Raw genomic sequence first — 22100 nt, forward strand, 5'->3', positions numbered from 1 at the left:
GTGACCGTTATTCCTGGTCACTCTTGGTCGTGCTCGGGGGAGCAGTGACTCCCCCAATGCCTGCTGGTCCCCCCGACTAGTTTGTAACAGGCCACTAGATCCCCCCTCAGCTTCTCTTGTGGAGGCTGAACAGGTTCAGGTCCCGTTGCCTCTTCTCGTAGGGCCTGCCCTGCTGTCCCCTGATCATGTGAGTGGCCTCCTCTGGACCCTCTCCATGTCGTCCACATCCCTCCTGAAGTGTGGCGCCCAGAACTGGATGCAGTACTCCAGCTGCGGCCTGACCAGTGCTGTATAGAGGGGGAGGATCACCTCCCTGGACCTGCTCAAGATGCATCTGTGGATGCACGACAAAGTGCTGTTGGCCTTCCTGACTGCATCCCCACACTGCCGGCCCATGTTCATCTTGGCATCAATGATGACTCCAAGATCCTTTTCTGCTTCTGCACTGACAAGAAGGGAGTTCCCCAGCCTGTCGGTATGGTGCTGGCTCCTCCTCCCCAGGTGCATCACCTTGCACTTGTCAATGTTGAATCCCATCCTGTTCTCATCCGCCCACCCCTGTAGCCTGTCTAGGTCTGATTGCAGCTTATTCTTCCCTTCTAGCGTGCCCACCTCCCCCCACATCTTAGTGTCACCTGCAAATTTGAACAGGGGCTTTTTACCCCCTCGTCCAAGTTGCCGATGAAGATGTTGAACAACGCGGGCCTGAGGACCGAGCCCTGCAGAACCCCACTGCCCACATCCGTCCAGGTCGAACATGACCCATGCACCACCGCTCCCTGGGTGCGGCCCTCCAGCCAGTTGGCGACACATCTGACTGTGTGGGTGTCGACACCACAGTCCCCCAGTTTCTTAATGAGAACGGGGTGAGACACAGTGTCGAAGGCCTCCCGAAAGTCCAGGAAGACTGTGTCCACTGCTACCCCTGCATCTAAGGATTTGGTGACCTGGTTGTAGAAAGCCATCAGGTTGGTCTGACAGGACCTACCCCTAATGAACATGTGTTGGTTGTCCCTAAGCATAATCTCCCCCGCTGGCCCCTCGTGGACATGTGCCAGAATAATTCTCTCAAAAAGCTTGCCCAGGATCGAGGTAAGACTAAGTGGCCTGTAGTTCCCCGGGTCCTCCTTCTTCCCCTTTTTGAAGATGAGAACCACACTGGCCCTCTTCCAGTCCTCTGGCACCACACCACAGCACCACGAGTGCTCGTACAGCTGTGCCAGGGGGCCCGCAATGAACTCGGCTAATTCCCTCAGCACTTGGGGGTGGAGATCGTCTGGACCAGCTGATTTGAATATATCCAGTCCCTCCAGAAGTCCCCTAACTAGATCCTCACTGACCCTTGGCCTGGGTGCGCCTCCCCTGGGGCCTGAGGGGGACCCGGTGGGGGGGGGGTGGCTGTTCTGGTCCCTGCTCAGGAAAATGGAGGCAAAGAAATTGTTAAACATGTTGGCTTTGTCGTCTGGTGTGACGACCAGATTTCCTAGTGTGTCCTGCAGGGGCCCCACATTACCCGGTACCTTCTTTTTGCCCCCTATGTATTTAATAAAGGACTTCTTGTTGTCCTTGATCCGGGAAGCTAGTCCCAGTCCCATCTCCGCCTTGGCCTTCCTGACTGTCCCCCTACATCCCCGGGCAACCGCAGTATAATCCTCCCTGGTGATGACCCCTCCCTGCCATTGGGTGTGCGCCTCCCTTTTAGCTAGGAGACGTTCCTAGATGCTTTTGGTGAGCCATGGGGGCTTTTGTGCCCTCCTGCTCCCTTTGATCCGTGTTGGGATTACCTCCCTTTGGGCTTGGAGGATCGTCTCCTTAAGAAGCGACCACTCTTCTTGGACACCTGGCTCCTCTCCCCTCCCAAACCTCAGTGCTTCCCCGACTATTCCCCATAGCTCATTGAAGTCCACCCTCCTGAAATCTAGGGCTGCTGCCTTGCTGCAGGCAAGGGTGAATCCCAGCAGGCGATGATCACTGTCGCCCAGGCGGTCGAGCCCCCGCAGCAGGTCGTCTCCCATGGCCAGCACCAGGTCCAACAAGGCAACTCCCTGATGGGGCTGTGCACCTCCTGGGTTAGATGGAGGTCCTGCATTTGGGCTAGGAACCTATGTGAGCGATCAGACCTGGCTGACTGCTTTTCCCAGCAGATGTCTGGAAAGTTCAGGTCCCCCATGATGACCACGTCCTTTGACTTCACTACCTCCGTGAGCCGACTTAAGCATTCCTTAAGTCACTTGAGACCACCTGCTGCAGAGTGGGTACCAGGGCTTCCCCACGCTCATTCACAGATGGAGGGCAGGGCAGGGCAAAGCGGCACCATACAGACTAACTGGGTCAGAGGAGCTCACAGTTAGTCCTTTTCTTTGTGCCACGTTACACCCAATTCAGCACGGTGACCAGTTTTTGTGACCAAAAGAAACTAGGCAATACCAAGCGAGCAAAGGAACCAGGACATACAGAGACAGGTGACACAAGTCACTAGGGTCAAGGTCTCACCGCCTGCAGGGAAAGCGAGGAAATAGCACAGCTGTCCATTCCTAGGTAAAAGCAGATCAGATCACGCCTGCACGTGCACACGGCGCAGTTTTACCGACTCAGGATATTTTTGCGAAATACAACCCCAAAAGAAGCTAGTTTAGCCATTCGAAATCCCTCCATCCTCTCCGTGCTTCATTACAAGAAAGATGAAGTCAACGTGCTCTTCCTTTTTCGGCTGAACCGCGCATCTTGGCCTGACGCTGAGGGGCAGGAAACCGCCTCCAAGTTTTCCCATGCGTTTCAAGGGAGACTTCTCAGAACCGAGCACAGAAACACCCTGAGCATTGCTTTAAAAACCACAGATGGGATGCGTTCGGTCTGGCTGGCGGGGCACCGGAAAGACAAACATGCTGGAAGCCAAAAGCCCTGGTCACACTCAACGTCATGTGTAGTGCTGCTCGTAAGTCAGATTGGAAACCACGCCAGCTCTTCTCCCGCGTCGTTAGGAAACCATGAGTGCCGAATGCATGCACGGCTCTCGTTGAAGAGCTTTCCTCACTCAACTCCTTTCTTCCCGGCTCCCCAGACACGCTGCGGGTGCCTATGTACAGGACAGCATCCGTGGTGCTCTTATCCCAGGACACGACACAGGCACCTGCCGACACACCGATGGGGCTTGGCCGCACTCTTGAAAAGCCTGACGGGCGCTCGTGGCTCTTAGACACACAGCGCTGCACGTGGGGCACTGCTCTCCTCAGCCGGGGCCGAGCAGTTCCAGCCGGCGAGAGGAAGCAGCGACTCTGCGGCCAAAGCCCAAGCGTGCATCGGCGGAGACTCGGGCACCAATAAGCCTCCTGACCGGTCCTGCCCCAGCCATCCAGCACCTCTCCCTCCTCATTTCAGTCCACCGCCGACTGCACGGCCCCCGCAGCCCCTGGGCAGCCCCCCGCCCGTCACTCACCCGCGCCCCAGGGCTGACTCAGCCTCCTGCCACAGAGCCGGGAAGGGCAGAGGAGCCAGCAGGGCCATGCTATCCGAGCTTCCCAGCCAAGGGCTGCCTCCCCCTCGGGGCCGGCCCCGGGCCGGGCACAGCGCTGCACTCACCGGGCCGGAGCTGCAGGCCGGGCCCCGCCGCCAGCAGCAGGAGCAGGGGCAGGGGCAGGGGCAGGAGCAGGGGCCGGGGCCGGGCCCAGGCCATCCCGACTGCGCTCGGCTCGGCCCGGCTCGCGGCCGCCGCGGTATGGAGCCTGCGCCGCGCCGCCCCGGGCGGGAGGGCGGGCACCCAGCGGGCACGCCCGGGGGCGGGGCAACCAGATGTTGGGGGCGGGGGCAGAACCGCTGGAGCACCACAGCCGAAAGGGGTGACCCCAGCCGGCTAGATGATATGTAAAAGTATATATGAATAAATAATAAAATGATTTTTATATATATATATATATACATATATATATACACACACAATACAATATATATAAAACGAATAATATATAAGAATATATAAATGAATATATATATATAAAAAGAATCATATAATATATAAGAATATATAAAAGAATATAAATAAATAAAACAAATAATATATAAGACTATATAAAAAGAATCATATAATATGTAAGAATATATAAAAGGATATATATAAATAAATAATACAATATCGTACAAATATATATAAGTATAGATCAATAAGAACAATATACAATATAAAAGTATATATACGTACGCACATATGTACATGCATGAAAGAGCTAAGGTTTTCACAGTCCCGAAGCGCCAACTTTAAGAATAACACCAAAAATCATGAGAGTTGGCAACGCTGGATCGCTGGGACAGGGGGTTGCGGGAAGCCCCCCGCACAGGGATGCTGCATACAGAAATCTGTTCCTTCAGTTGTCCAAACACATTTCAACATTTCCTGCTGGGGTTTTGTCATTTTTTTTTCCCACCGGCTGTCAGCATAAAACACGGGGCCTAGGGGAAGCCACGGAACAGATCTGCTGGTTTGTGTGGTGGACTTGCCTTTCCCACATAGCGCGAAGAAACTCTGAAGCCACTTCTGCAGCCCAGAGAAAGCAGAGAACCAAGCCCTGGGTTATCTACCCGGGGATCTCTTGAACATTACCGCAGCCTCTGAGTGCCTTGAAACGCATGCAGCGCTTGGCAGCAACTCTCAAGGGCAGAGCTGGGATCCGAAACTTCTTCCATCTCAGACTGTGAAACCACCGGGGCGCCAGGCTGACAGGGCCCCTCGGATGCTTGCAGCTTGATGGATGCATGGCTCAGTGAGGACGTGCCAAGCGTGCTGCGCAAGATACTCCATTACCCTGAGCCTGAAAAATTTATGCTGTACCCATTTGATTTCATCTCTGCAAGGCTAATTAGCGCTGCCAACCCCAAAGGTCCGCAATCATTACTTGGGGCCTAAAAATCACGAGACTCAATGGCAAACCATAGGTTTAACCAATACTCTTGGGGTTCTTCTTCTTTGCCCCTGACTTTTGACCATTCGGATTATACGGTCCAACTCGATTTCTGCAGCCAGCCGGGCAAAACGCTTACTTTTTTGGTATTGAATGCTGACCTAGTCATTTGCCTCCAGGAGCTGACGCTTTAGGGAATACATACGTTATTGCAAGACTTGCCAAAAAACTGCAGGCGTTAACAACATGAGGTGGTATTTTATTTTACTTCGTCTGGCTCTTGTCTGCCTGCCTTCCTTTGTGTACCTCATCCATCCTAGCAATAGCTGACCACGTGTGTGTGTGCGTATACACACGCCCAAAGCATTAAAGGCTGAAACCTGCTCTTGCACCAGTACTAATGAATTGTACGATGGCAGCACCTGAAGTTGAGTGATCACAGCCCCACTCAGCTAGATGTCGCCCAAAACACAAGCACACAATTCACAAGCCCTACGATGTAACATAATCCAAAGTTTCGGTCCTACTTGAGGAAGGTGGTACTGACTCCCAGAGGGCTCTGTTTGGGTATAAAGTCCTTTAGACCAGCACACAAGATCAGTGCCTAAAATGTAAGGAAGCACAGGGGAAAGGACAGACTCTACCCATTAAAAGCAATACATGTGACTAGAAATGCAAGTCCTGGCCTGGGGCCTGTTCAACTCAATACAAAACCATCAGAAGGCTTCATAGTTGTTCTCATGTCCTGCCCCTCCCCTCAAAAAGCTGCATTCCTATTTTTAGGATGAACGTGGTCCGTGGGATACAGATGAGTAACATAAGACGAGCCTTCCACGATCTGTGCGTCTGCATATACCTCACCGCCTTCCGCTGCAAGTGTCAGACACGCTTCCCTGCCTTCCCCACCAGAATCATACAGCCACACACGTATTCAAAACTGCCTCGCCAAAACAAAATAGCCCGTTGCACATGCCAGAGCACAGAGGATGAGAACAAACAACACGTGACAGATGTTAGTCATGTCACCAAACAGACTCCTGCAACGCAGTGTGGGACAGAAAATAATGTGGTCCTACTGACAGGATTCACCTCCTCTGGTTGTTTTGCTTATTTATTGGACGTGGAAATTTTCTTTGGGTGGTTTTGGCACCTTCTGTGCTTTTTTCTTTATTTTCATTACTCCATCTAGATAGCGAGGAAGAAGAGTAACTCAACATACAAAGAGGCTGCAACTCATACAGCTCCATCCCAGCCCACACATCTGGCAGAAGGATGATATTCCCCCGCCTCCCCGCAGTCATTTTTCTTTTGTCCTAATTTAGTTTGCTGGATTTGTAATACAAGAATATACATCTGGAAGGGACACCCCCCTCCAGCCAGGCTGACTCATCCTGCAACCATGGGCACCGCATAATACTGGCGGTCCAAAAAACCTCCAGTACAACCCCTCTGGCATCCCTTAATGCACAATGCCAAGCTTAAGTATGCTCCCAAACCAAACAAGAGCCCCTACCCACCTGCCACAAGCAAAGAGTAGAAGAGGGCCCATACAATGGCAAGGAATTGGTTGAGTAAACTATGCCAACTTTACTGTAGGGAGTGGGGCACAGGCCAGGGTGCTCTGAAAGGCCAAACTGAAACAGCGCCCCTCGCCACTGTGACCTGGGAGGAAATTCCTTCATGATCCTAAATCTGGACAGCCATTTAAGTCTCTGTGCATGAGCAAGACCCGCCAGCCAGGTACAGGAGAAATTCCTCAGCACATCTAGGAGCAGCCGTGCAGCCAAACTCCCACGTGGAAGATGGTAACCTGTTTTACTTAAAGACCAAAAAAGAAAACCGGTTTCCTTCATTATGATGGCTAAAGCCCTGGCACTCAGCAACTTGGAAACCCTTCTCCCCAAAGCTATGGGAGGAAGACCTGCCCCTCAGGCTTCTGGTCACATTCCTCCAGAAACAAGCAAACATTTCCAAATTCAACTGAACAAACAGGAGAACAACAAAAAAAGCAAGCTGCGTACAGTCAATGAAAATCATTCTGAGCAATGAAGAAGACACAGGCAGTCAATCATTATCTTGCCTGTTTTCCAGATGTGCTCATATCCAATTGTATGCTGTACCTGGCTTCCTACAGATGCTGAGACCAATAATTAGCATCACATCACAGCCTCATAAACGACAAGAGAAACGCTTGGCACTTCCACAGCATGTGGAGTCTGCGAATGACCGGACGCAGCTGCTATGTTATATTGTTGCCCTAATGTTACAAATAGGGGAACTGAGAGAGGAACAGGCAGGGATGGGTGCAATTTCAGGGGCTGAGTCAGCAGCAGGACGAGAAGCACACCTATGGGTCCTCGAGCAAGGCTGACTAATGTCCAAAGCCTTGGTCACCAAAGCCTTTGGCCTCCTCCCAGGAAACTGCTTGGGGTTTGGCCTCTGCCAGTTCCAGTGAACATATCAGAGATCAAGCACAGGGTAGTCAACATTTGGGGCACTAGGAAGTCATCAGGGATGTGAAACTACAGTCAGAAAAAGAGGGAACATTACATTAACACCAAGCATATCTTAGGATAGTGAAAGGATCCAGTAAACATTTACCCCAGATGTTTCTCAGGCACATGCAGCTGGCACAACATCTCCCCATCCGCATTAACAGGCATCCTATCTTTCCTCTGTCTCCAGGGCCCTGGGCAGGTATCAGCCACTCGGACCAGGGCGATGCGTCATCCCACCGGGGTGATTCTCTTACAAGATCAAAAGCACCAGCTGCCCGTTTGTTAGGGAGAGTGGAGCTTTGGCCAGGAACAAGCTTCTTCACTTAGCTAAAGTCCTGTCGCCCTTCCTGGCTCACTACAGAATGGAACAAAACAGAACCCAATCTAATGACATCAAGCAGTGGTCACGGACCGACATCCCATGTGGGACTCTTCTTAGTCTGAGCATGCAGCCACAGGTTGTCTCCGCTAATCAGAGAAACTGAGGAAGTTGGTATCTTTGACACCATCTGATTAGTTTACAAAGAAAATACAACATCCTTTTTCCTCAAACACAGGAGGAATCAACCAGCAGGAGACCGTTTCCTCTGCTCACACCTCCTTCCACCAGTACGACACCACACTACCCGTGCGGCCGCATCCTTCAGGCGTCCTCTCTGCTGTGGTAGTTCTGCCTGTGTCACAGATAACTAAGCTGTCACCGAAGAAGAGCCAACAAAGCCACCGCCAGGCACCCCCCACACGCCTTTGCTTTGGGTGGCGATTTCTGGAGGCTGCTGCTGCTCCAGTCCTTGGGTTCCATTGAAGGAGCTTGCCTGTTCCTTACAAGAGAAGGGCAGTTATGAGATCCCTCAGTTACAGAGATGCTTTCAAAACAGATGCTCTGGCCCATGGTGCCTCTTCGTACAGAACAGACACGGGCTTTTTCTCTGCAGAGAGCAGGCATCGCAGATGCCCCGGGGCGTTCTCGCTATCAAATCCTGCCAACCGCACCGGAGCCGACTTACATGAACACCAAGGCACTCCACAGGCACGTTGGTAGCGTACATGGATGTCAAGTGACCGTAAGCTTCATTTACATCCATTGACCGAACAAGGTGCAATGGTCTCCAGTTGCAGCAAGAGGTTTAGGTTGGATATTAGGAAGAAGTCTCTCACAAGCAGGGTAGTGAAGCAGTGGAACGGGTTACCTAGCGAGGTGGTGGAGTCCCCATCCTTGGAGGTTTTGAAGACCCGGCCAAACAAAGCCTTGGCTGGGATGATCTAGCTGGGGCTGGTCCTGCTTTGAGCAGGGGTTGGACTAGAGGTGACCTCCTGAGGTCCCGTCCAACCCTCATTGTCCGTGAGTCTAAGCTTTGGGTATGGCTATAGCAGAGGCAAGAGGCACGCAGCAGGGCAAGCAGACCGGCGGGGCTGTGGCGTCAGTGCTCTGCTGTGGTGGTGGGACACCTATGACCTGGCCACCACGCGGCACTGGAGGGGACCTTGCTGTGGCTCCAGACCCGGGCAGCCTTGGGTTCAGACTGGATGTGGCGCCTGGGCCTGTCGCCAGCACCCGGGCAGGCACACTGCCTGCATGTGTGCTCATTCTCGCCCTGCGACACTGCATCCACCTGACCTGGGGCACTGCCAGCCCTCTGCATTGCACAAGGGGCTGAGTGCACAAGACCCTGCAGTGCAGCCAGGCCCCTGGCACACGTGACTGCCCACTCCAGGGTCACCAGCACCCCCGCCCAATGCCGCCCCTGTCTCTAACGGCGGGGCGGGGCTCCAGCTTTGTCCCCGCCCCTCGCTCCTGATTGGCCAACTCTTGAACCACGCCCGCCTGCCGTTGTTATGGGCTATAGCCCCGCCCCCTCCCAACCGGCCAACCAACCATGCCTGTTGGGGCTTAGTCGGAGCCGCGCGGCTCTTATTGGCCCCGAGGCTGGTTGGTCCCGCCTCGTCGTTGTGCTCTGCGCTACTATTGGCTGCGCATGTTAAGTTGCGCTATTTCCGCCGCGGCCTACCTCGCTGAGCCGGGTCGCTATGGGGCCGTTGAGCTACGTGCTACTGTGCGGACAGGCGGCGCTGCTGCTCGGCAACCTGTTGCTGCTGCACGGCGTGTCGCGGGGCCACCAGCACAACGCCACCACCCCCGGGCCCGGGCCCAGCCCCGCTGAGGGGGAGCCAGCGGCGCCCGCCTGGACCTACGGAGACCCGCGAGGGCCACTTGTCCTCTGCTCCTACCTGTGAGCGCTGGGGCCGGGCCGGGCCGGGGGGTGGCGGGGCTGCAGAGCCCTTGGAATCCGTCCCGGGAGGCTCCCCCACGTGACGTCAGGACATTAACGCGTTATTACGTCAGCAAAGCAAATGCACGTCACTGTTGCATTTTAAAAACCCACTGGAATACTGTATTATTTTATTTAATGACATTTATAGCATTACATTTATATGGCATTATATTAATAGATTTGTATTAGCATAATACTACATTTATATTTTATTATATCATAATCTTATATTACATAGTGTAATGGCAAATTACATTTACATCAATATGACCTTAATATCCTGTTCATATTGTATTAATACTATATTTGTATTATACTAATATTACATTTATATTTTATTAGATCATATATTTATATTACATACAAATGTAACGTAACATCATAGTATATTTATGCTATGTGCTATTACATTATATGATATAATATTATATTTCATATTTCTTTTAATGACTTCCCTTTCAGTGATCCCCCCGGGTGCCTCTGGGCCGTCTCCTGGAGACACCTCTCTCATTCCTGGAGACTCCAGGGCAATCCCGGAGGCTTGGCAACCCTACCAGGGGGTGTGCATACCCCTGATCGTGACTCTGATCAACTCTCATTGCAGGCCTGAGGAGTTCATGGCGTGCGACGAGCCTGTGGACCACCTGGGCAATGCCACAGCGCAGCAGGAGCTGGCCTATGGCTGCGTCAAGGTGGGTGATGTGCAGAATGCAAACAGATGCGTGCAGCAGCCGAGTTCAAGGTCAGGGAGCAGCCTGGTGCTGCCAGTGGCGAAGCAGCTGGCTGCTCCCAGGGTGCTGTTCAATGTCCTTGAAACAGAGGAGGGGAGCAGTGTCAGTGGCATGAAGCCAAACACTAAACCCCAAGAGATGGGTTATTCAGCAGGTTATTCTGCTGCACCCTCTTGGCACAAGGGCACTGTTCTCAGTGGTGGCAGATGAACAGGAGCAGTGGGTTCAAAAGTTGCCGCAAGGGAGGTTTAAGTTGGATATCGGGAAAAATGAGGTGAAGCACTGGAACACGTTACCTAGAGAGGTAGTGGACTCTCCATCCTTGAGGGTTTTCAAGACCTGGCTTAACAAAGCCTTGGCTGGGATGATCTAGTTGGGGCTGGTCCTGCTTTGGGCAGGGGGTTGGACTAGATGTGACCTCCTGAGGTCTCTTCAACCCTCATTGTCTATGATTCTGTGAAGGGCATGGCCTGGTGTGCAACCCGCAGGGTATGTAAACTACACGGTTGCCAGAGTGGCAGTGACCCCATGCTCTCTTCTTCTTCCCTTCCATCTGCTCTTGCCCTCAGGGAGGAAAACACCAGGGTGAAGCGCTTGATTTTCCTAGCTCACTGCAGTCCAGCATGCTGTGCTGTCCACTAGGTCACACTGTGTCCCTGTTGGGCACTTTTACACTTGCTCTCGGGGTAGGGGAGGGCACTTTATTTAAACCAGCTGCCAGAGCTGCTCTAAAGTGCTATAGCATCTCGTGTGTTAGCAGCCCCTGGTGCATAAGCCTTCAGCCTTGTTCAGCAAGGTTTAGTTCTGGTGCCCTCGCCACCTTTTTGAAGCATGGGGATGCTGATGCAAGAGACACAGACTCTGCTGGAGTGCAGTAATTGCCACGTTCCAGCATACTCGATTAGTCAAGTCTGCTCTGACACACTGTACTTACAGTACATCAGAGCAGCCCCGCAGCACATCCATGGGCACCCATTGACATTAAAAAGGTGGGGAGGGGGGAAGCAGGACGAAATGCAGATTAATTAAATTTGTAGCTTACCTGATGAAGCATCTGTACGCCTGAGGGCCAGAAGCGCTGTGGCGAATGAATGAGACCCTGAGTGCTCGCTGAACCAGCCAGAAATCTGAAGACGCGTCCTGCTGGAGGGCCATCTCCTCTTTGTCCTTGGAACTGGCTGCCAGGACACTCAGTTCTCAGTTGTGCGTAACGTTTCCCTCCACAGTTTGGCGGCCAAGCCTATAGTGACGTAGACCATACCCTGGTGCAGTGCCGAGCGCTGGAAGGCATCGAGTGTGCAGAGCCCCGGACTTTTCTGCGAGGGAATAAGCCATGCATCAAGTAAGATTGTGTTCGGGCAGGATACGTGCAACGTGGAAGACTCTGCTCTGTTTTGCTACTTGGGGTACTTCAGTAGCTGCACGGATCCAACCTTCCTTTGCCAAAGTATTTTGGGAAGCAGCTCGTAAGCTTGGATTTTTAGTCTTGCTAGGCCCATGGTTGCATTGCAGTTTGTGCAACTTTTCCCTGCTGTCAGTTGGACAGGGCCACAAAGGAGAAGATAGGAGGAGGCTGGTAAAAGTAAAGGATCAGGTTTGCCAGGCAGTATTTCTCTTGGGCCAAACTGTACTTGACAGAGCTTTCCGATCTTGTTTGCAGGTACACTGGACACTACTTCATAACCACTTTACTCTATTCCTTCTTCCTGGGTTGCTTTGGAGTGGATCGGTTCTGCTTGGGTCATACTGGGACAGCAGTAGGAAAGCTGTTGACTCTTGGAGGACTGGGCATCTGGTGGTTTGTTGACCTTATTCTTCTCATCACGGGTGGGCTGATGCCCAGTGACGGCAGCAACTGGTGTACCATTTACTGAGAAGAAATGACGTCTACCTGAAAGCTGAACCCAAGAGAAGCTGATGCAGCATTTGTTGTCTCTGTGGGACTGGAGACTGACTTCTGCCTTTGTTGCAGAAAATGCCTTGCATTTGCTTTGTTTTTACCGTGTGTAAATATCTTCTGGACTTGTGCATTATAAGCTGCAGAAGAATGCTGTGGCTAACACCTGTGCATATACCTCAGACTTCACCTTCAAAGACAAATCTCTGTTAAAATGATTTGGAAGCTTCTTCCCTGCAGAATAACAGTTGACAGGGTTAAATACTTGGCCTGTCTTGCATTCCACTTCCAGAGTAATGTATCCCTCTAAAATGTGGACAGGCCAAAATTAGCACAAAGCTCTAAGATTGGTTTTTTGAAATGTTCAGTTTCACATGAAAAATACTTCTTTAATGAGAGGCCACAATAGCTGAGCTCATAGCCCCTTACCTCATTGGTGACTTGTAGAAAACGAAGAAGATGTGCAGCTCAAAGCTTAAGTATTCAGTAATCCTCAGCACGTCTTGTACAAAAATCTGTTGGAGAGCCAACCTTTCTTTTTGTATGAAGGAGAGCCTGCAACCACAGACAGGCAAACAGAGGTCTTAGAATAAAAAAAGCGCGTGGAAAGAGCGAGTGCTGAGTTATCCGTATGACTTCCACCTCGTCATACACATCCATTATCTGTAGGTAAAAGCAGCCAGGAAGTGCATGGCATAGTAGGGGCAAGTATACAACTTAGCAAGGTCTGACAGTCAGTGGGATTAGAGGAGAGAGGGCATGAGACCTACAACCTACATTCACAATATATGCTCTGAATGAGCGGCAGGTGAAATGGAAGCACTGATTCATGTTAAATAAACAACAAAGAGTGCACTGAGAAGCAGTGACTAACAAGTTAAGCCCATCTTCACCAGGTGCAATGCAAGCAGGAACTTTTGCCTTTGCTTGCTATTAGGATACACACTTAAGCCCGTTTCTCAGGACAGTATCAGACTTCCCCTTCTCCATTATGGGAAAGCTAGGGAAAGTAGAGCACGTGGTTGGGGTCCAGATGTTCTGTTTCAGGTAACTTTCAAGAAAGGGCAGCAAGTACAAATGGAAAAGAATGTATCTGTAGTTGAGCTCTAAAAGCACAATCACCAAAAACCTGCACACTGACAGGCTTGAATGTAGCAAGTTAAATGCCCTAGCAAAGTATCACAGGGGCATTAGCAGTACATAACAGCTGCAAGTGGAGTTGGAGAGGAAGAGGAAGGAAGACAGGAAGCAATGAGGGGTGGGGAGAAGGAAGGACAGCTGCAGAAGTTAAGGCTGTGGTAAAAAAGGACTAGGAGACACTACAAGTTACTTTTACAATGATGCATAAAATCAAAGGATGTCTGCTTGCTAGGAGGGGAGAAGATGCTGTAGTCTCCACGCAGCCTTCCCCAAGCTGTAATTTCATGAGCACCACACAGTTATTCCAGTGCATCGATATATACAGCAGCTTGTTTTGCAAGCATGTTTCCTGTCCAGCCCTTTGAAGTCTCAACTGTTAAGTCTTGTTAGAAATTTTCCAAGCAACCCTGACCCTGACTTCTATGTTTGGGCTGCTCATTTCCATATCATCGTGTGAGGAACCTGACCTTGAGGGAATTATACTTGCCACTTTGAGAAGTCAGCCAACAACAACAGAGCAGGGCTCTGAAAAAATAAGTCATCCATCATGACAATGGGAACAACCAATCAGACAGAAAATAGTCCTTAAATAAGGTCTTCTTTTTAGCCAGAGCCAGAGCCTGGAATAGGTTTCCCAGAGAGGTGGTGCTCTCACCTTCCCTGGAAATCTTCAAGAGGAGACACCTGGCTGGGGTCTTATGACCCCTCCCACCCCCAGTGCTTCTTCCTGCCCATGGCGGGGGTCGGACTCCATCTGTCCAGGTCCCTTCTGACTCATTGATTCTATGATTCTTTAGAAACACCTATAAAAGGCTGTATAAAAGCTAATGGAAAACTGAAAAAAAATGCAATGAATGTACAAAAAAAGAAAGCCGGAAGTTAAATGCAGGCATGTCCCCTTGGTTTTAGTGGCAATTTAGCCAAGCTGCAAGTGGAGAACAACATCTGATCTGCACCAGACCTCGCCAGCATGTCAAAACTAGCAAAAGGAGTTCTGTGCTTATGCTAGAATGGACTTACAAATATGAGTTTCTGGCTTATTTTATTCTCTTCATAGAAAAGTCAAAAATCAGTTGTGTAGAGCAGCTTGCTTGAGAGATTTCACCGCAGCTGATCGCATCTTGGTTTGCATCTCAAGCATGTGAGCGAATAGGCAACACCTAGCCACAGCCCTCCACACTGTACAATTATTCCCCCAGCCAGGTTTCTCTGAAGTTCACCTACCAGTTTTGGGTCAGGTTCTTGGCTGATAAAAGATGATTCCCCTCTGAGGAAGCTGATGAGATTGTGCCCACGTCCAGCACTGGTAAGACTTGCCTTTCTCAGTTTTTCATCACTGTCCTGTCCAGACTTTAGGGGAATCTCCCTGCTTTTAGAATTAACTCCCAAATGCTCACACTGCCCAGATGTTCGTAAGGACCACAGTTTCTCCCTACTGGATCCTGTCTCTACCGGCTTCTTTAAAACATAGCAGTGATTGAGTCAGTGTAGTCATTGGAAAGACCAGGATTTGGTCGCAGCAGACCCGGAAACTGTGATTCTGGAGAACCTCTGTGCCCACCCGATGCACCCTGGGGTAGGATTCATGGCATCACAGAGACAGCTGACATACAGATGCTGGCTACAGGAGAGAGCGAGGCATTGGCCCTGTGGCAGAAAGCCACCTTGGTTTCTCCCCAAAATTTCTGCCCTGTGACAATGAGATTAGATGGGCCAGCACAGAGGATTCACACCTCAGCCTGTCTCTTTAGGTAACCTGAGCTGGCTGCAGTCCTGAGGGAGGGGGGAAACCTGCTCCCTCTGCCTACAGGACTGGCATCCGCCACTTGGGTGAGGGGCATCTACCTGGGGGGCTGGAGTCTGCCTGGTAACAGGTGATGTATTTCAAATTGGTTGGCTGACAGCCAACTGGGGCTGACCTCCACTGGACCAGTGAATGAGGTCACAGGGGCTATATAGGTTGCGGGGCGGGGGGGGGGAAGGAGGCTCGCTCTCTTCGGCCATGAGGTGAAGCAGCAGCAAAGCAGGGGAGACAGAGAAGCCTTACCATCTGGACCTAGCTCTCTCTCTCACCGCAAGACTCCAGGGGGGAAACTGGAGAACTCTGGAAGATGAGGCTACCTCAGCCACACTGCTCTTTAGGATTTCTAAGTTATTGCTCAATCCTGTACCCTAGTTTCCCCTACCCCTTGTAATCAATAAAGTTCTCCTTTTTGACTGGTGTGGGAGACTTATTGAGGGGTGGGTCTAAATTATGCCTAAGAGACCCCTTAGGTCTGCGGACTAAGGGAGACTTTACTTTTTGCCCCCTTGACTTGGAGAAGTGCCCCAAGTGCCTGTACTGGGTCGAGTACCTGTCAGACTATTAGGCCTGTGTTTCCGCGAGGACACAGGGCCGAGACAGTCCCTTCTCGGGGTGGTGGCGGTGACGTTACCCCCAGACTAGCGAGTGTGCTCCGGGAGAGGGGTCGGCCAAACATAAGGCGCCCCTAGGGAGGCGCTCGGAGCCTGGAAGGTGGTCGGGTGCAGAGAGGTGGGTGGCTCAACGCAGGAGCAACCCCTACTGGCCCGCCACATGTGGTGGCAAAGGTGGGATGCAAATACCCTGCTGTTTTACAGGCATTATTTGGGAAGAGTTATAGAGTCACTGAAATCCCTTGAGCAAACAATTTCTAATTTGGCATCGGGTCGACTGGATAGTGTAGATAGCCAGGATGGCGGAGCAGTACGCCCAAAAGACCGTGCCTGAACTGAAAGAGCTGGCGAAAGAGAGAGGCCTTCACGTGAAGAAAGGGCTAAAGAAGGAAGAACTGATTAAAATTCTGAGTGACAACGACTCAGCCATGGAGCAACCTCCACTCTCGCCAACTCCTGAGTCCTCCCCAGAATCACAGTGCCACAATGCCAAGTCTGCCATCGTCAGGGAGATCAACCCCTACAGAGAAGCGCTGGAAGTACCAGATGCGGCTAGAAGCTGAAGAGCGGGAGCGACAGAGCAAGCTCAAGTATGAGCTAGAATTGAAAAGGATGGAGCTGGAGACCCAGGCACAGCTGGAGAAGGCAAAGTTGGAGATGGAGACCCAGCGTGAGCATGAGAAGGCACAGCTGGAGAACGCAAAGATGGAGATGGAGTTGAAAAAGAGGGAGATGGAGGCCCAGTTGGAGCTGAAAAGGATGGAGCTGGCGGAAAAGACAGCACAGTGAGAGGCACCTAGTCAGCAGCCCAACGGGGGAGGTGAGAGCCCTCCGCGAACGCCTAGGGAACGCCCCAAACCGAACTCCTCAGCCTTCGCTCGCTACCGACCCAGAGATGACCCCGACGTATTCCTCAGCGTCTTTGAAAAGCAAGCCCGACGGTTGAAGGTGCCTGAGGAGGAGTATATGCTGCACATAGCCACTTTGGTAGATGGCGACCTGGCGGTGGTCCTGAACAGCCTGCCCACAGATGCAGCTGAAAACTATGATACCTTTAAACAGGCCGTGGCTTCGAGGTTCAAGTTAGGACCGGACTATTTTCGAAAAAAATTCCGGAATCTCGTCCCACAGTCCGAGAAGTCAATGACTAATTTTATGGCCCTGTTGTGGGATGCATTCATCAAATGGGCGGACGGAGCCAAGGCTGACACTAGAGAGAAGCTGGTCCATCTTATGGTGCTGGACCAATTTTACTGCCGATGTCCAAGGGAGATTAAAACCCTAGTTAAGGACTGGGGCCCCAAAACCGGCCATGAGGCCGCTGAAATTGTGGATCAGCTGTTGCTTAATCGTGAGGGGTCAGACAAGAAGCCCCCCTACTCTGGGAAGGAACATAAAGGGGTCCAAAGAGGGGGAAGGGAGGGCCAGGTCCAAAAGGGGAAAAGGGGCCATCCCAGGCCAAGTGTAAGGAGGCCAAACACCCCAATTCGGAAAAGAGGTGGTGCTATAACTGCGGGGAGCCGGGCCACATCAAGCCCAACTGCCCAAAGTTAAGCAACAAACCCAAGCCTGTCAGACATGCAACAGCTGTAAGCAGTGAGGGGGGAGACCCGAGCCCCTCTGAGGGGCTTGCCTGTTGCTACAGGATCACAAACCCAGAGGAGGTGATGGCCCCCCACCGGATCAAGATAACGGTCAATGGGAGAACCCTTATTGGGGAACTGGACACGGGGTCCGGCGTGACATTAATCAATGCCAACCTAGTTTCACCTGCAGATATAATCCCAGGGAGGACCCTTACCATTCAATGGGTGGGGTCTCCACCATTTGAGATACAGGTAACCCGGTCACTCATTGAATGGAGAGGCTGCGCGATGCATGTAGAAATGGGTGTGATGAAAGGGGCTCCAGCTCCCATCCTGGTGGGACGGGATATACTTAATCAAGAACTTCTGCACAGAGAGATGGACCAGGCCCTAGAGCTAGAGCCCTATCGCATTAACACGGTGACTCATCTGCAGAGCAAAAAGGCTAGACGGGGAGGGTTAGAAACTTCCCAAGAGACAGCCACGCCATTGGCTGCACTGGGAGAGGCCCCAGCAGAGGGTGATCACACACCAGTTCCTGAGGGAACTAGCAACCCTGAGGGTGGGCTAGGTGACAGTCCCAGGGAGGTGTCTAGTCTGTCAGTGGCAGAGGAAGGAGAGACTCTCAGGGAGGAGTCCAGCGAAGTCCCTGAGGGTGAAGGTACACTCCCTGCAGGAGCCCCCAAACTCTCTGCTGATAGCTTAGCCATGCAAGAGGAGTTCAAGCAGGAGGTTCTGGCGGACCCCAGCTTGGAGGACCTCAGGCAGATGGCTCAGGAGCAAGAGAGTGAGTTTACCCCAGAGAAGAGGGAGCAGGTGGTCTGGGATAAGGGACTTCTCTACCGGTTGTGGGTGCCCAAGAACTGCGCCCAGACCTGGGAACCCCATCGCCAGATCACAGTACCTCGCAAATACAGACAACAATTGCTCTCCATGGCTCACGATTTACCGTGTGCTGGTCACATGGGCAGGGAACGGACATGTCGGCAGCTGCAGGCAAACTTTTGTTGGTCCCGAATTGCCCAGAATGTGACGGACTATTGCAGATCTTGTGAAATCTGCCAGTGGAAGGGCAAAAGTGGGGACAAGAGAAAGGCTCCCCTACAGCCTCTCCCAATCATTGATCAACCCTTCCAACGAGTGGGGATAGACATTGTGGGCCCTCTGAGGCATAAGACTCGTAGAGGGAAAAAGTACATCCTGACTCTGGTGGACTTTGCCACTCGGTACCCGGAGGCAGTTGCCCTGACCTCCACCGAGGCACCTGTGGTTGCTGATGCCCTAACCAAAATCTTCTGTCAGCTGGGTTTTCCCTCCGAGATCCTGACCGATGGGGTTGGAAACTTCCTGGTGGAGGTGATGAAGTGCCTGTGGGAGTGCTGTAGGGTGAAACTCCTCAAGACCACAGCCTACCACCCTCAGACAAATGGGCTAGTAGAGAGGTTCAATGGGACCTTGAAAGGGATGCTAAAGGCCTACGTGGACTCTACCCCCAATGACTGGGATGAGAAACTGCCGCATTTGTTCTTTGCCTGCCGGGAGGTGCCCCAGGAGTCCACAGGGTTCTCGCCATTCGAGCTGATGTTTGGGAGGCGAGTTCGAGGTCCTCTCGATTTGGTGAGAGAGGAGTGGGAAGGGAAAATCCCCTCCACCAAGACCTCTGTGGTGGAGTATGTGCTGAACTTTCGTCAGACACTGAGTGACATGATGAAAGTGGCACGAGAATCCCTGGGACAGGCCCAGGAGAAGCAAAGGTCCTGGTACGATGAAAAGGCTCGCTTACGTACCTTTGACCGCGGCGATAAGGTTATGGTTTTCCTGCCACTAAAGACGGACAAGCTACAAGCTGCTTGGGAAGGTCCTCATGTTGTCCTGGACAAGCTGGATGATGTGACCTATGTTGTGGCCAGGAGTGGGAGAAAGCCTAAGACTGTTCATGTGAACATGCTTAAACCTTACTTTGATAGAGGTGATACGGTGTTCTGGATTTCCTCAGTAGAAGGATCACCTGAGGACCCAGAGGAGCCGGTCATGTATGGTGACTGGGATGGAGAGGCAGGAATAGGGGAACTGCGCCTGCCGGACCATCTGCCCTCCCAGGACAAAGACAAGCTGCTTGCAGTACTCAAAGACTTTGAAACAGTGTTCTCCAACAGACCAGGTAAAACAGACCTGGCGGTGCACTCTATAGACACGGGCAGCTATCGCCCTATACACTCCAGACCGTACTCAATTAATGAGAACGTAAAGCAAGCAATAATGCGAGAGATCACAGAGATGGAAGGGTTAGGGGTAATCCGGCCTTCAGTGAGTCCCTGGGCCAGCCCGGTGGTGCTTGTCCGGACGCAGGATGGGTCCATCCGGTTCTGTGTGGACTACCAGAAGCTGAACGCTATCACCACCCCCGATGCATACCCTATGCCCAGGATGGACACTTTGCTCGATCGCCTGGGCCCAGCCAACGTCATCTCTACTCTCGATCTGTCCAAAGGATTCAGCCAGCGGATGGCACTGGATCCGGATGCCATAGCCAAGTCTGCATTTACCACCCCTGTGGGACTATACGAGTTTACAGTTTTACCTTTTTGTATGCGCAACTCTCCTGCATCCTTTCAAAGGTTGATTAATAACCTGCTACAAGGGTGCAAGCAGTTTGCCATGGCGTACATCGATGACATTGCCATCTTCAGTCAGGACTTTGAATCGCACCTGATCCATCCGACCACCGCGTTAGGCAAGATCAAGTACGCTGGTCTTACAGTGAAAGCCAAAAAGTGCCAGTGGGCACTATCCGAGGTAGTATACTTGGGACATCGGGTGTGTGGAGGTCATATTGCTCCCTTATGGGACAAGATCGAGGCCATTAAGGACTGGCCGCCTCCACAAACCAAGAAGCAAGTCAGAGCCTTCCTTGGCCTGGCCAGTTATTACAGATGGTTTGTCCCAGGATTTGGGGCGACGGCGGCCCCCCTACATGAGCTGACCAAGAAGGGAAGCCCTGATCCAGTGGTCTGGAGGCCAGGGTGCCAAGAAGCATTCGACACCCTAAAGGCCACCCTGGTCAAACAACCAATCCTGGAGGCACCGCTCTTTGATAAACCCTTCTACATCGCCACGGACACCTCCGATGCAGGACTAGGAGCCGTACTCCTACAGGAGCACCAAGGGACACGACACCCCGTGGTGTACCTCAGCCGGAAGTTAATTCCTCGGGAGCGAAACCTGTCGCCTATCGAGAAGGAGTGCTTGGCAATCGTCTGGGCACTGAACAAGCTGAGGCCCTATCTATGGGGGCAGCAGTTCACCGCCCTACCGGACCATGCCCCACTGCAGTGGTTGCAGATGATGCAAAACTCCACTGCCAAGCTCCAGCGATGGGCCTGGCAGCTTCAGGAGTTCAACTTCACCATCAAGCACATCAAGGGAAGCCAGAATGTGGTCGCAGATGCCCTGTCACGAAAGGACTCGGGGTCGTGGGTCGGGTGGACTCAGACCTGCTTGAGAGTGCTCGGGCGGGGAAGTTCCTGAATGTGCTGTTATGTTTTATATGTTTTATTGTTAGGATCAGTATTATGTGGTGTGTAATTTCTCTGTAGGGTCGAAAGGTGACCCCTCCAAATTAGCACGCTTGTCTCCATACCTCTGTGAAGCTACGGATCCAAGCTTTATAAAAGGGGGGGGAAGTGTGGCAGAAAGCCACCTTGGTTTCTCCCCAAAATCTCTGCCCTGTGACAATGTGATTAGACGGGCCAGCACAGAGGATTCACACCTCAGCCTGTCTCTTTAGGTAACCTGAGCTGGCTGCAGTCCTGAGGGAGGGGGAAACCTGCTCCCTCTGCCTATGTGACTGGCATCAGCCACCTGGGTGAGGGGCATCTACCTGGGGGGCTGGAATCTGCCTGGTAACAGGTGATGTATTTCAAATTGGTTGGCTGACAGCCACCTGGGGCTGACCTCCACTGGACCAGGTGAATGAGGTCACAGGGGCTATATAGGTTGCGGGGGGAAGGAGGCTCGCTCTCTCTTCGGCCATGAGGTGAAGCAGCAGCAAAGCAGGGGAGACAGCGAAGCCTTACCATCTGGACCTAGCTCTCTCTCTCACCCCCAGACTCCAGAGGGGAAACTGGAGAACTCTGGAAGATGCTTGTGAGTAAGCTACTCAATCGGATTAAATATCTAGCTGGCAGTAATACAGATGCGTAATCAAAAGGCTACCTCAGCCACACTGTTTGGTCTTTAGGATTTCTAAGTTATTACTCAATCCTGTACCCTAGTTTCCCCTACCCCTTGTAATCAATAAAGTTCTCCTTTTTGACTGGTGTGGGAGACTTATTGAGGGGTGGGTCTAAATTATGCCTAAGAGACCCCTTAGGTCTGCGGACTAAGGGAGACTTTACTTTTTGCCCCCTGACTTGGAGAAGTGCCCCAAGTCCCTGTACTGGGTCGAGTACCCGTCGGACTATTAGGCCTGTGTTTCCGCGAGGACACAGGGCCGAGACAGTCCCTTCTCGGGGTGGTGGCGGTGATGTTACCCCCAGACTAGCGAGTGTGCTCCGGGAGAGGGGTCAGCCAAGTATAAGGCGCCCCTGGGGAGGTGCTCAGAGCCTGGAAGGTGGTCGGGCGCAGGGAGGTGGGCAGCTCAATGCAGGAGCGCCCCCTACTGGCCTG

General features: G+C 52.1%; 2 protein-coding genes across 3 annotated transcripts in view; one reads left to right on the forward strand and one right to left on the reverse strand.

Moving 5' to 3' along the window:
* The window catches only part of LOC149862270 (disintegrin and metalloproteinase domain-containing protein 9-like), a 31629-nt gene extending 27882 nt beyond the window's left edge, over positions 1-3747 (reverse strand). Inside the window, exon 1 of one of the 2 annotated variants that reach the window (XM_090056043.1) lies at positions 3580-3747. In XM_090056043.1, coding sequence (XP_089912169.1) covers positions 3580-3673 — 94 coding nt within the window. In that variant the 5' untranslated portion in view covers positions 3674-3747. Of the gene's footprint in view, positions 1-3436; positions 3520-3579 lie in introns of those variants that run through there. The other variant, XM_090056045.1, reaches the window with a different exon arrangement.
* Positions 3748-9399: 5652 nt separating this feature from the next.
* TM2D2 (TM2 domain containing 2) lies at positions 9400-12900 on the forward strand. The gene is made up of 4 exons (XM_090056061.1): positions 9400-9621; positions 10268-10355; positions 11621-11736; positions 12055-12900. Exons 1-4 carry the CDS (start codon positions 9419-9421, stop codon positions 12266-12268), a joined length of 621 nt encoding a protein of 206 aa, XP_089912187.1. The 5' UTR covers positions 9400-9418; the 3' UTR covers positions 12269-12900.
* Positions 12901-22100: the final 9200 nt, after the last annotated feature.

This window comes from Crocodylus siamensis, chromosome 6 (assembly GCF_052110815.1).
Source record: "Crocodylus siamensis isolate JL-2025a chromosome 6, ASM5211081v1, whole genome shotgun sequence".
NCBI classification, from domain to species: domain Eukaryota; kingdom Metazoa; phylum Chordata; order Crocodylia; family Crocodylidae; genus Crocodylus; species Crocodylus siamensis.